Source organism: Spermophilus citellus, assembly GCF_964194105.1.
Source record: "Spermophilus citellus genome assembly, chromosome: 9".
NCBI classification, from domain to species: domain Eukaryota; kingdom Metazoa; phylum Chordata; class Mammalia; order Rodentia; family Sciuridae; genus Spermophilus; species Spermophilus citellus.
The window spans coordinates 104652007-104665795 of NC_138191.1; the positions used below are offsets into that span (position 1 = coordinate 104652007).

Here is a 13789-nt window from a genome sequence, read left to right on the forward strand (position 1 = left end):
TCCAATTTTTCTGTTAACAAAAATGTGTCAATTAGTATTCTGGTATATATATCTTTGTGTACTAACAATAACTATCTTGATTTTTTTGAGGGGAATGCTGGAGATTGAATCCAGGGTCTCATGCATGCTGAGCACATACTCCACTACTGATCCCCCATTGTCATTTAAAAAAAATTATTATTATTTTTTTTAGTTTTAGGTGGACACAGTATCTTTATTTTATTTTAATGTGGTGCTGAGAATCGAACCCAGTGCCTCATGCATGCTAGGCGAGCCTGCTACCACTTGAGCCACATCCCCAGCCCCCATTGTCATTTTAATAGCTATAAAATATTCATTTTAACAGAAATAATACATTTGAGAAAGGAAATATGGATGAATAAAAATTATTTGTTAAACTTTAGATAATCTTTCATGTTATTGTTTTTTTTATCCAATTCCTTCTTTAACCTTTGTAATGTAATCTAAGAAATGTTAATCTTGAAACTCACATAACCTTATAATATTTTAGCATCTCAGATCATTTGAATAGGGTCCAGTATCTGTCTCATGTCATTTCATGTTTCAGCGTAAAAAGTTATAGATATACTGAGAGAAACCATTGAGCTATATCCCCAGCCTTTCCCATTTTTGTTTTCAGGCAGGGTCTTGCCAAATTACCTATGTTGTCCTCAAACTTGCTTGATCCTCGTTGCCTCAGCCTCCTAAGTAGCTCAGATTACTGTGCCCTGCTGAAACTATCTATAAATAAATAAAAATAAATAAATAAATAAATATATATATAAATATCTATCTATCTATATATATATATATCCCCCCCCCCTTGTGATACTGTTGATTTAACTCAGGGGCACTCTACCACTGAACTAAATTCTTAGTCTCTCTCTCTCTCTCTTTTTTTTTTTAGTAATTATTTTATTTTATTTATTTTTATGTGGTGCTGAGGATCAAACCCAGGGTCTCCCATGTGCTAGGCGCATGTGCTAGGCAAGTGTTCTACCATTGAGCCACACCCCAGCCCCAAGCCTTTTATTTTTTGTTTTGCTAAATTGTTGAGGCTGACCTCAAACTTGAAGTCAACTTGCCCCAGCTGAGTAGCTGAGATTACAGGAGTATATTACCATACACAACTAAAACCATGTTATTTGTATCTAGATTGTGCAAAACAATCTATAGTCATACATGAATTCTATCCTAGGTATATCACACATGTAATATTATGCATTTTTTTGCTATTTTAATTATTCATTTATTTTTGGTACTGGCATTGAATTCAGACATCCTTTATCACTGAGCTGCATCCTCAGTCTGTTTTATTTTTTATTTTGAGACAGGATCTCCTTAAATTGCCCAGGCTGACCTGGTATTTACAATCTTCCTGTTTCATTCTTCTGAGTCACTGGGATTACAGGTGTGCAACACTGCACCCAGCTTTTGCTATTATATTTGAAAGGGATTTTGATTATTGGACAGCAATTAAATTTGTGGGTTTTTTTTTTTTTTTTTTTTTTTTTTTGTGTGTGTGTGTGTAATGCTGGGGATTGAACCCAGGGCCTTGTGCAAGAGAGTCAAGTACTCTACCAACTGAGCTATATCCCCAGCCCAATTAAATTAGTTTTTGAAAAAATTTATATTTTGTGGTGCTGGGGTTTGAAGCCAGGGCCTCGAGTGCATGCTAGGCAAAATACTCTACCACTGAGCTATATTTCCAGACCCACTTGAGTTCCTTTTTAAAATTATTTATCTTCATTCATACTCCTCTGTCCTAACTACTGTGACATTAACCCTTCTTCTAATAATTTCATTAGCAATTATTGTACCGTATTATGTTCATTGTATCTTTCTGGGTGACTGAACGCCTGGAGAAGTGAAATCATTTTTTATTCTGTCCTGTATATCCTTCTCCCAGAGAGGCAGTATTAGTATAGTGATTAATAATATAGGCTCTGGGCTCAAATCCTGGCTCTTTCACTTCTTGACTATGAGATTGGACTATTTATCTTATTCCTTTATGCCTTTGTTTCCATATTTGTAAGGTGAGGATAAGAGTAGTATCTTTTTTTTTTTTTTTTTAAACAGATCAGGCTCTCCTTAATACCTTCCAAAAATACATTTAAATTCCAATTCCAATGTGAAGAGTAACACAAATTGTATAAATAACTTATTGACAACAGGTTACTTTATCTACCTAAAGCATTGAGTGATGTGAATAAATGCCAACCATATTTGTTATTGTTATACAAATCTGAGACTTTTGCTATATGTAATTTTAGTTTGGATGTCACCAACTTGGCAAAATGGTTTCCTAAGCTTTACATTTAACTAAGTTGAACTTTTAAAGTACAATTTAGAATCCAGAGTGTATGGTAACAATAATCACAGGTCTGCATGGGTTAATAAAAATCAAATGCTAGCCTTAAATCTCTCATAACTTTTAGCAAACAGGGTTAATCATCAGAAATTGGCTTTGTCAAAGCAAACTGATATAAGATAGCTCTTCAAAAGACAGTGTGGCCCTTCTATGTCGGATACAATGTATAAAAAAGAGCACTTATTGGTTGTCTTGCCTTTAAACATATAAACTTTTACTTTATAAACTTTTATAAAACATTTAGACAAGGTTTAGACAGTTCTCAGATGCATCCATATACCTACTCACATATATTTAGGATGTCAACTATATTGTTATAACCTAAGGAATAGTTGTTTCTTAACCAGTTACAAAGTAATCATTTGACTTTAAAACAAATACAAAATTATCCATAATGAGAGCAGATCAATGTTTCAGACTTTGCTCCATATCAGTATATTAAAGTTCAAAATAACTTTAACTGAATGTGCTAATTATAGCCAATTAAATCAAATACAACTTTTTGAGATTTACTTTCTGTAAACCTTCTGCGACTTACTTGAACACTCACAACTTCTTTATAACCTTAGTTTTGCCCACTTTCATCTTGGACTTTAGCCCAAGAATATTACTTCCCCCAAATACTTTCTCATCCAAAAACATTTCTTTTACCTTCTGGTTTTCCATACTAATATATATTTCTATACCTACAACTTTCTTTTATCTTTTCTAGTTTTGGACCCTTTCTTAAATTCATATATTTTTTTGGGGGGTGGGGTACCAGGGGTTGAATTCAGGGGCACTCAGCCACTTAATCACATCCCCCAGCCTTTTAAAAATATTTTATTTAGAGACAGGGTCTCACTGATTTGCTTAGTACCTCATTAAGATGCTGTGGCTGGCTTTGAATTGGTAATCCTCTGCCTCAGCCTCCCAAGCCTCTGATTATTACAGGTGTGCATCACCACACCTGGCAAGAAATAATAGTATCTATTTTATAGGACTGTTATGAATATTAAATATAAAGCACTTGGAAAAGTTCTTGTATTATAATAAAGGTTGAGCAAATATAATACCATCTATAATGTTAATATATAGTAACATCTACATATTAGTCTTTGACCTGATAGGAGCCCAGTTAATATTTGATTGAGTTAATAGAGGGAATTCCTGAATTGGTCAAAAGATTGAATTAGTTGACCTCTAAGTGCCTTTACAGCTTTCAGCCTAAATTTCTGTTTTGTGTCATGGCTTAACCTTTGGCCCAGGGATGGTAGATTCTAGTTACGTGGCAAATATAATGCTTATCCAAAAGAGGCTAATGCACTTTTAAGAACTGGCTTTTGATCTGTCTGGCACTAACATATGCCATTGTGTATATTCGTGTCTAATTAAATAGGGGATGCCAGTTTTTATGCTTGAATGCCTTTTGTTTGAATGGAAACCGCAACTTATTATTTCACATCAGGATGGCAAACTCAGCAGTATTGCTTTTATTTTTAATTAGGCAGTCATCCTGAAATGTGTCTGTATTTGCTGCGTTGGTCCATAGAAAAGATAACAGCTGAGCAGACCTGTCATGTAGATTTGCCATGTGTTTGGTCTTGAAACACAGCTAATATGCTTGTCAGTATTTCTGTTCTGGAAAATGAATGAACAGTTTCCTGGGCTACATATCACTCTTAACAAATCCTTATTTTATTTTGGATTATTTAGGGGATTTTAAAATTATAAAAATAAAGTATGTTTACGATATTAGCATGCTGTGTTTGCATTCTTTTTCTATTTTTTACACTAGGATATAAAAGTTCACTGATAACTCAGAAATCCATTTTCCTTATTTTGGGGGACTTCATTACCAACTCTGAACACCATGATTCCATATTTAGATGGACATTGAAGATTTTTGGTTGCTGGTTGATAGTGCCATATCCTGCTATCTGTGGTTGGTACTTTTTCAGTGATAGTGATAGTCTTTCAGGATTGTATTTGTGCTTGCAATACAGTGAAGCTTCATCTATTTTGAGTTGTTATATTTTTCCTGTCATCTTGGCATCCATTTCTTAGAAAGTCTGTTTGAATTAATGCTCATTTTTTATGTCTGAAATGACGGAAGGCTGATGGAGTTATCTGTGCATTTTTTAGTGTTTCTATTGAGGCAGAATGGAGAAAGCTGTAGCTTCTCTAGCTAATTTACAAATAATTTTTTAAAAATATTTTTATCAGTTGTTGTTGGACCTTTATTTTATTTACTTATTTATATGTGGTGCTAAGAATAGAACTCAGTGCCTCACACATGCTAGGCAAGCACTCTACCACTGAGCCACAACCTCAGCCTCACAAATAATTCTTTATAGAAATTTAGCTGTGAATCTGAGGATATAATCTGTAGTGGGAAGCGCTTGGGTGTGGGAATGATCAGATTTGAATCCTAGGTTTGTCACTTGTTTGTGTTTGAGCAAATCTTAATTTATCAGGTTCTTAAATTATTTAAAACCCTTTACAATGGAAATGATAATACATACTTTACAGAGTTGTTACAAAGATTAGAGGTAACAAATATAAATGCTTTGTAGAATTCATGGGCCATAGTAAAGGATGGCTGCAGTTATTATTCAAAAGCATTTAAAAATCATTAAGGTTTTTTTATTTAAGTTTTTTTTTAGTTGGACCTTTATTTTATTTACTTAGTTATTTATATGTGGTATTGGGAATCGAACCCAATGCCTCTTACCATGCTAGGCAAACACTCTACCACTGAGCTGTGACCCAAGCCTATGTTTTTCTTTTTCTTTTTTGGGGGCAGTACTGGAAATCAAATCCTTGGGCATGCTAGGAAATTATTCTATGCATTCTATCACTGAGCTATATCTCTAGCCTTTCAGAAGCATTTTAGATAGTAGTATGACCTGAGAGTCCTAAAAAGCTTCCTTGATTCTCTGGAAAATGATTTGTGGAATTCTCACTTTGAAAAGATAAAATATATAATATTGGTCATAGACTATTTAGTTAATATTTAATTTAAATTTTTTTTTTTTTTTTTTTTTTGGTAATGGGGATTGAGCCCAGGAACACTTTACTACTGAGCTACATACCCAGTCCTTTGTTTCTTTTCTTTTTTCTTTTCTTTTTTTTTTGGAAGTAGGGTCTTGCTAAATTCTTGCATTTGTTATTCTCCTGTCTCAGCCTCCTGAGTCTGTGAGATTAAAGGTGTGCCATACCATGTGTGACATCTTTTTTTTTTTTTTTTAAGAGAGAGTGAGAGAGAGAGAGAGAGAGAGAATTTTTTAATATTTATTTTTTAGTTTTCGGCAGACACAACATCTTTGTTGGTATGTGGTGCTGAGGATCGAACCCGGGCCGCACGCATGCCAGGCAAGGGCGCTACCGCTTGAGCCACATCCCCAGCCCGTTGTTTTTTTTTTTTTTTTTTTTTAAATTGGTTCCTTTTCATACTAATTTCTTCAACCAAAGCTTTTTTTTTTTGTATCAGGGATTGAACTTGGGTACTTGACCACTGAGCCACATCCCCAGCCCTATTTTGTATTTTATTTAGAGACAGGGTCTCACTGAGTTGCTAAGCACCTCCCCATTGCTGAGGCTTTGGACTCATTATCCTCCTGCCTTAGCCTCCCGAGCCACTGAGATTACAGGAGTGTGACACAGCTCAACCAAAGATTTTTAAAAAATATTTATTTTTTAGTTGTAGTTGGACACAACACCTCTATTTTATTATTATTTTTAAAATTTTTATGTGGTGCTGAGGATTCAACCCAGGGACTTGCACATGCTAGGTGAGCGTTCTACTGCTGAACCACAACCCCAGCCCTCAACCAAAGCTTTTAATGTACCTTCTTTGTGCAAGACAAATCAACCCCAAGACCCCAAATCAAACTAAAATTAACCTTAGAAAGAAACTGCCTATGTAGAAAAAAGTTTTAAATTTTTTTTCTTTAATTTTTTTTGATTGTCGATGGATCTTTATTTTATTTATTTGTATGTGGTGCTGAGAATCGAACTCAGTGCCTCTCACATGCTGGGCAAGTGCTCTGCCACTGATTTACAACCATAGCCCAAAGTTTTAAATTTCTACATTTATAAATATTGAAGTTGAAAGCACATTTACTAAAAAATTATCTGGGGGCTGGGGCTGTGACTCAGTGGCAGAGCACTTGCCTAGCATGTGAGAGGCACTAGGTTTGATCCTTTGCACCATATAAAAATAAACAAATAGGGCTGGGGATGTGGCTCAAGTGGTAGCGCGCTCGCCTGGCATGCGTGTGGCCGGGTTCGATCCTCAGCACCACATACAAACAAAGATGTTGTGTCTGAAAACTAAAAAATAAATATTAAAAAATTCTCTCTCTTCTCTCTTTTCTCTCTTTAAAAAATAAATAAATAAATAAATAAAGACATGCTATCTACTTAAGATTATCTGTGTGTGACCTTGTAAGCCACAAAATTTTGGTTTTTTTGAAAGACTACTAAAGGCTATTTCCTAGTCTAAGAACAATAATGATTAAACTTTTCTAACACAGTGTTTCTCAGTTGGGGCACTACTGGCATTTGAGGCAGGACAATTGTTTGTTGTGCAGGACTGTTCTGTGAATTGTAGGACATTTAATTTCCCTGGCCTCTGCCCACTAAAATCCCACACTTCTGCCATTGTGACAATAGCTCCTCCCTAACAAGACAACTCTTCACACCCTAGAAATTTTTACATGCTCCTAGTTGAGAACCCTTGGGACTCAACCTAAAATATTTTTAGTGAAGCAGATCAAATATTATCATCAGTTTTTCATTTAAAACTTTTTTTTGGTAGTTAATAGATGGACAGAAAGCCTTTATTTTATTTGTTTATTTTTATGTGGTGGTAAGGATCGAACCCACTGCTTCACATGTACTAGACAAGTGCTCTGTCACTGAGCTACAGCCACAGCCCTCAGTTTTTCATTTTTAAAATCCAAATATTTTATGGTATTGGGGATTGAACTCAAGGGTGTCCTACCACTGAGCTATATCCCTAGTTCTTTTTATTTTGTATTTTAAAGTAGGATCTTCTAAGGTGCAGAAACTGACTTTAAACTTGTGATCTCCTTCCTCAGAGTCCTCAGTTGTTGGGATTACAGGTGTGTGCTACCATGCCTTTCTAACCAAGTTTTACAAGCTTAAAATTAATTATTCTTACTTGATCAACAAAGTCTGATCTCTTGGACCAAGTAGCTTCTTTGGAATTAAATAGCATTTTTTTCCTAATCCTATATTTCTAGTAGATATAAGAGTAGCTATCTCTGTGTCCAAAAAAAGTTTGTTTTGAGAAGCACTATTAATATCAAAAGATAATATTCCATAAATAAGACCAAAAGATGTAGAGGCAGAAAATATCTTAAATTCTCACATATTTCTATTATTTTCTGATTTTTTTTTAAAGAGAGAGTAAAAGAGAGAGAGAGAGAGAGAGAGTGAGAGAGAGAATTTTTTTAATATTTATTTCTTAGTTCTCGGCAGACACAACATCTTTGTTTGTATGTGGTGCTGAGGATCGAACCCGGGCCGCACGCATGCCAGACGAGCGCGGTACCGCCTGAGCCACATTCCCAGCCCCCTGATTTTAAAATTTATAATTTTCAGATTAAAAAAAATAGAGTGTGGTTTTAGAGTGTGTTCGTATACACTTTTATGCTGTTTTTTATGGCTAATTAAATTTTATTAGACTACATTGAAAGCCATTTATAGCTTGTTTGATTTCATTTAAAAAGTGATTCTTTTGTATACTGGCTAAAGGAACAAGAGTCATGGTTTGGAAATTTTTTCTTTCTCACTACATCTCCAAAATGTAAGGAAGGGCACTGTACTTTTTATCACTCTTTTCAGCTGTTTAGTAATTAGTATTACTTTAGTATGTAAGAGAAGGTTCTACACTAAATACCAATGTTTGTTATGCACTCTATTACATTTTAAATTTATGAACTTGAGTAAGTTAGGCTATCCAAAAATTTCCCCAGTGTTTTGAGGTTTTAGCCTAAGATATAAATACTCCCTGAACCAAAAAACTGTAGTAGAACTGTTGGAGAATAATAGTTTAAAAATCTGAAGACTTGGCTTGCATACTGGGATGCTATTTATTTGCCAAATTATTTTCAGTTTTCTTGGCCTAAGTATACTCCAGAGCTTTGTATTAGCAATAGACTGTTAAACCTTTTTTTTTTTTAAATGAAAACATTTTAAATCTAGAAATGAGTGCAATAATAATAAATACCACCTAGAATTAATTAGTATTTCAAAAAATAAATAATAAACAGTTGTGTTGTTATAGGTTTATTTTTTGAATAAAAGGAAACTAAACATTATTGCTGTAGTTGAAGTCTTTGTTTTCCTTCCTTATTTCTCTATTTTCCCCATTAAGGCAACAACTATCATGAATTTAGTGTCTGTCTAGTTCATGTTTTTAGACATTCACTATAAATCAATCTATTTATTTATAATATTTTAATAGAAATTGTGTATTTACTCTTTGGCAGGGACTGTTCGTCTAATCAGTAGCCCTATGTCTATTATAAGGATTAAAAGAACATATATACTATATATATTATATATAAATATATATAAAATACCATAATATAGCTACTGCTTTTATTTTCATTTTATGGATAGGTAGAAAGGTTAAATAACATGTCTGCATCCATACAGCTGCAAGTTAAATTCTTCCTTTTTTTTTTAAATTTTTTTTTTTTTAATATTTATTTTTTAGTTCTCGGCAGACACAACATCTTTGTTGGTATGTGGTGCTGAGGATCGAACCCGGGCCGCACGCATGCCAGGCGAGTGCGCTACCGCTTGAGCCACATCCCCAGCTCCCCCCCCCTTTTTTTTTTTGTTAGTACTAGGGAATGAACCCCCCCGGGTGTTTTACCAGTGAGCTACATCTCCAATTCTTTTTAAAATTTTGTGACACGTCTTGCTAATTTGCTGAGGCTGGCCTCAAACTTTTTTTTTTTTTTTTTTTAGTTGTAGCCAGACATAATAAGTTTATTTAATTTCTTTTTTATGTGGTGTTGAGGATTGAACCCAGTGCCTCTCATGTGCTCAGCAAGAGCTCTGCCACTGAGCCACAACCCCAGCCTGGCCTCAAACTTTTGATACTCCTACCTCAGCCTCCCAAATTGCTGAGATTACAGGCATGTGCCACCATTTCTGAATGTGCAAGTTAAATTCTTATTTGAACTGAGATTGTTTGCTTTATAGGCCATGATGTTCGTTATTATGTTATCCTATCTCTTTATAGTAATATAAATACATATTGTATGTTTTTAAAAAAATACATTTTAAAAATAAAAATGATACACCATAGGGAATAGTCGTTCAGTTTTTTTGGTAACTTAAAACTTTTTTGCATGAAATTTTAGTGATACCACTAACCAAACTTGCTCTTTTACCCTATTCAACATTGCTTTTGAACTATATCTATATTGCTAGGTATAACTATTATGTGAACCCTATATAGTTTACTGATAAATATACTGTAATTTATCTATTGCTCTTATGGATGAACTTTCAGTTGTTAAATCTCTTCTCCTCCCCTTATTACATAGAATGGTGAAATGAAAATTCTTGTTCAGGTCTTCTGTACTTATATGTAAGAGTTTCTCTTAAGCATAAAATAAAAAAATAGTTTTTCCGTTTTGAAAAGTGCTATGAGCAAAAATACAACACATTTTTTTCAAAATAAAAATATCAAAATTGACTATGTACTATGCTATTATAAAACTTGTAACAGGGCTTCTACCAAACCTGCTCAGTTGCAGTTAACAATTCCTTACCTCCTCCTGCTTAGCTAAGAATATAAAACAAGACCTGTTGAGCTGCAACAAGCAGTTTTGTCTCTCATGCTTTAATATAGAGAACTATGATCTGCCACCCCCAAGAACCCTGAGGGCACAGGAGGTGAATAATGTATTTCATTAAAAATGAAATATATCTCAAACAATAGAAAGTCAATAGATGAAAAACCTGTCAAATCAGTTAGTTAATTTAGTACACAACTATGTTTTATATATTCAGTTTCACTTTAATATGGCTTATTTTTCTTTGTTAATATGGCTTATTTTTCTAAAATTACATTTTCCCCCTTCTTTTCTGTTTTTCCCAATTACATTAGGCCTGGACTTCCTCTATATTTAAGTCTTTGTCTTTTTTTTTTTTCTATCTAGATGACTAATTAACTCCTTACATTTTTTTTTAAAATATTTATTTATTTAGTTTTCGTCAGACACAACATCTTTGTTGGTATGTGGTGTTGAGGATCGAACCCGGGCCGCACGCATGCCAGGCGAGCGTGCTACCGCTTGAGCCACATCCCCAGCCCTTTTATTTATTTTTTATTTTTTTTTTAAAGAGAGAGAGAATATTTATTTTTTAGTTTTCAGCGGACACAACATCTTAGTTTGTATGTGGTGCTGAGGATCGAACCCGGGCCGCACACATGCCAGGCGAGCGGGCTACCGCTTGAGCCACATCCCCAGCCCATAGTCTCCATTTTTAGAAAGCACTTATATTTAGGCTGGAATACATTAATTCCAATTCCTTATTGTCATAAAAGCAACTGTGAATGGTGCATATTGAGTAGAGTGCTGCTTCTGGTTATGGCAAGACAGGCAGGGTCATGTTGTAAGGGTGGCCTTGAGATCCCTGCCTTGATTTTCATGGTTGAAGGTGGAGGAGGGAGGCTGGGTAGGTATTCATCACATTTATGAAGCATCTCACTAATTGAACACTCATAAGGTTGTATTTTGCAATGAAAATCAAAGAAGACCGTCCTTCCACACAAAAATAAAACCCACAAAATCAATTTTGTATTTTGTTTAGAACCCTTATAATCTGTTCTTTTGGGAAAAAATGAAAGTATGGAGAAATGGCTAAAAGAAAAAGTGAGCTTGAGCCTTTTTTCTTTAGTTATGTAAATGCCAGGTGGAATGAACTCTTCTATTGTCATTTCTACTGCACTGTGTTGTATAATTTTTTTTTAAAATTTAATTTAATTTTTTTTTTAAAGAAGGAGTAGGAGGAAACAAAGGGAGGGAGGGAGTGAAGCCCAGGATTTATTTATTTTTTTTAAGAGAGAGGAAAGAGAGAGAGAATTTTTAATATTTATTTTTTAGTTCTCGGCGGACACAACATCTTTGTTGGTATGTGGTGCTGAGGATCGAACCCGGGTCGCACGCATACCAGGCCAGCGCGCTACCGCTTGAGCCACATCCCCAGCCCTGTGTTGTATAATTAATAGTGAATTTTTAGATTGCTTTTGGATATAGTTTTCTTTTTAAATAACATAATTTTGAAGTTTCTTTGTTTTTTAAATATTTGGACTTAATTTTTCAAATTAAGATAACATTATGTGATGATGCAAGGGGGATTGGTAGGAGCACAGGTTTTTGAATCAGTCTTGGATTTTAATTTTCTCTCTAACATTTAGTGACTCTGTAGTTACATGATCTTTCTGTGAAATGAGCATAATAATCCTTATCATGAAATATTTGAGAATCAAATGACATGATATAGGTTAAAGCTCTTAGACTAAGTGCATGCTCTGCCATTGAGCGATCACCCCAGCCCATGTTTTTATACTCTTTCCTAGAAAGTCAGTGGTTAATGAATGACGGATATTATCATTGTTATTTTGTTACTTAGAATGTAATTGATCACCTTATATTCTATTCATGTTAAAGAGTGACTACGTCTTGGATTTTAAGTGTGTCAGGTTTTTTTTTTTTTTTTTGGTACCAGGGATTGATCCAGGGGCACTTAACCTACTGAGCCACATTCCTAGTCCTTTTTATTTTTTATTTAGAGACAGGGTCTTGCTAAATTGTTGGCTGACCTTGTTGAGTTAAGTTATTGAGGCTGACTTGGAACTTGTGATCATCTTGCCTCAGCCTCCTGAGTCGCTGGGATTACAGGCTTTTGCCACCAGACCTGGCTGTTATCAATGTTTTTTGAAGGTAAATACATAAAAGTATTTTTTAGATCTGAAAATAAGGAGGTAGAATGTGAAAGGAGCCAGTTGGACTGGCATAAGTGTAATTCCAGTTACTGGGAAGGCTAAGGCAGGAAGATAGCAAGTTTCAGGACAGTCTGGGAAACTTAGTGAGAGCCTGGCTTAATAATAATAATAATAATAATAACAATAACAATAATACAAAAGGGCTGGGGACATAGCTCATTGGAAGAGTATGCATGGACTCAATTCCAGTATGGGGAAGAAGGGTACGTATGAAAGGAAATATTTTTGCATTGAAGTGAAATTTATGAAGTTGATTTGCATGTATTTATTCATTAATGATTTTAATGAGTTTTTTTTTTTGGTCTCTTATTTAGTGTCAAACTGGAAGAGAACTAAAATTCAACAAATACTATGTATGGAGTTCTTTCTTAATAAAAGAAAGTGATTATTGAGACTATGGATCGGAGCAAACGGAATTCAATTGCAGGATTTCCCCCACGTGTGGAACGTCTTGAAGAGTTTGAAGGTGGTGGTGGAGGGGATGGAAACATGACTCAGGTGGGAAGAGTTTGGCCATCCTCATACAGAGCTCTTATAAGTGCCTTTTCCAGACTGACTCGTTTGGATGACTTCACCTGTGAAAAAATAGGGTCTGGTTTCTTTTCTGAAGTGTTTAAGGTGAGTGATGCCTCAGTTTTCTGTTATTTTTCTGATGGTCACATTCACTGCAGACTTGATATTTGTGTTTAAGTAGGCCATAGGTTTTGCCTAGTCCAGGTGCTGTGCATTTTGAGCACTGTTTTAAACTCCTCTCTGAAACTATTAACTTGTAAGATATTTTGTTGAAAATATGAAAATAATACACGATAATTAAAGATTCGAAGAATATAGAAGTTTCTCCCACTCCTCTCTGCCCTACCCATGTATGTATTTGCATAGGTTTATGTATAGTCTCCAATAATAACCATTTTTAACCATTTGTATTTATTTCTATTCTCTTTACTGTGCTGTATACATGTGGTATACACACATGCATATATAAAATTACGTATATAGACAAAAACATTGCACCAATAAAAAACAAAACTACATGTTATTTTGTGTGTTTTGTTTTTGTGTTAGGGATTGAACCCAGGGCTCATGCATAATAAATGTGTGATCTATCACTGAGCTACACCCTCAATCTCTGTTAGCTTTATTTATTTAGAGTTGGAGTCTCAATTATTGCCCAGGCTGGTCTTGAACTCCTGGGCTGAGGTAATTCTCCTGTCTCAACCTTCCAAAGAGCTGGGACTACAGGCACCTGCCATATTACCTGGCTTGTATACTTATTTTTAATAAAATTGAACCTTTAAGGCTCCCAAGAAATCCTATTTCCCTGATTTATTCTCTCTCTTAAAAGATTATTTCATACTTTTTCTTCTCTCATCAAATCCCAA

General features: G+C 34.6%; 1 protein-coding gene across 2 annotated transcripts in view; it reads left to right on the plus strand.

Annotated features, from left to right (window-relative positions):
• TESK2 (testis associated actin remodelling kinase 2) overlaps positions 1–13789 on the plus strand; it is a 143380-nt gene that overhangs the window by 12385 nt on the left and 117206 nt on the right. For both annotated transcript variants that reach the window (XM_081307214.1, XM_081307213.1), the window contains exon 2: positions 12725–13028. In XM_081307214.1, coding sequence (XP_081163340.1) covers positions 12807–13028 — 222 coding nt within the window. In that variant the 5' untranslated portion in view covers positions 12725–12806. The remainder of the gene's footprint in view (positions 1–12724; positions 13029–13789) is intronic.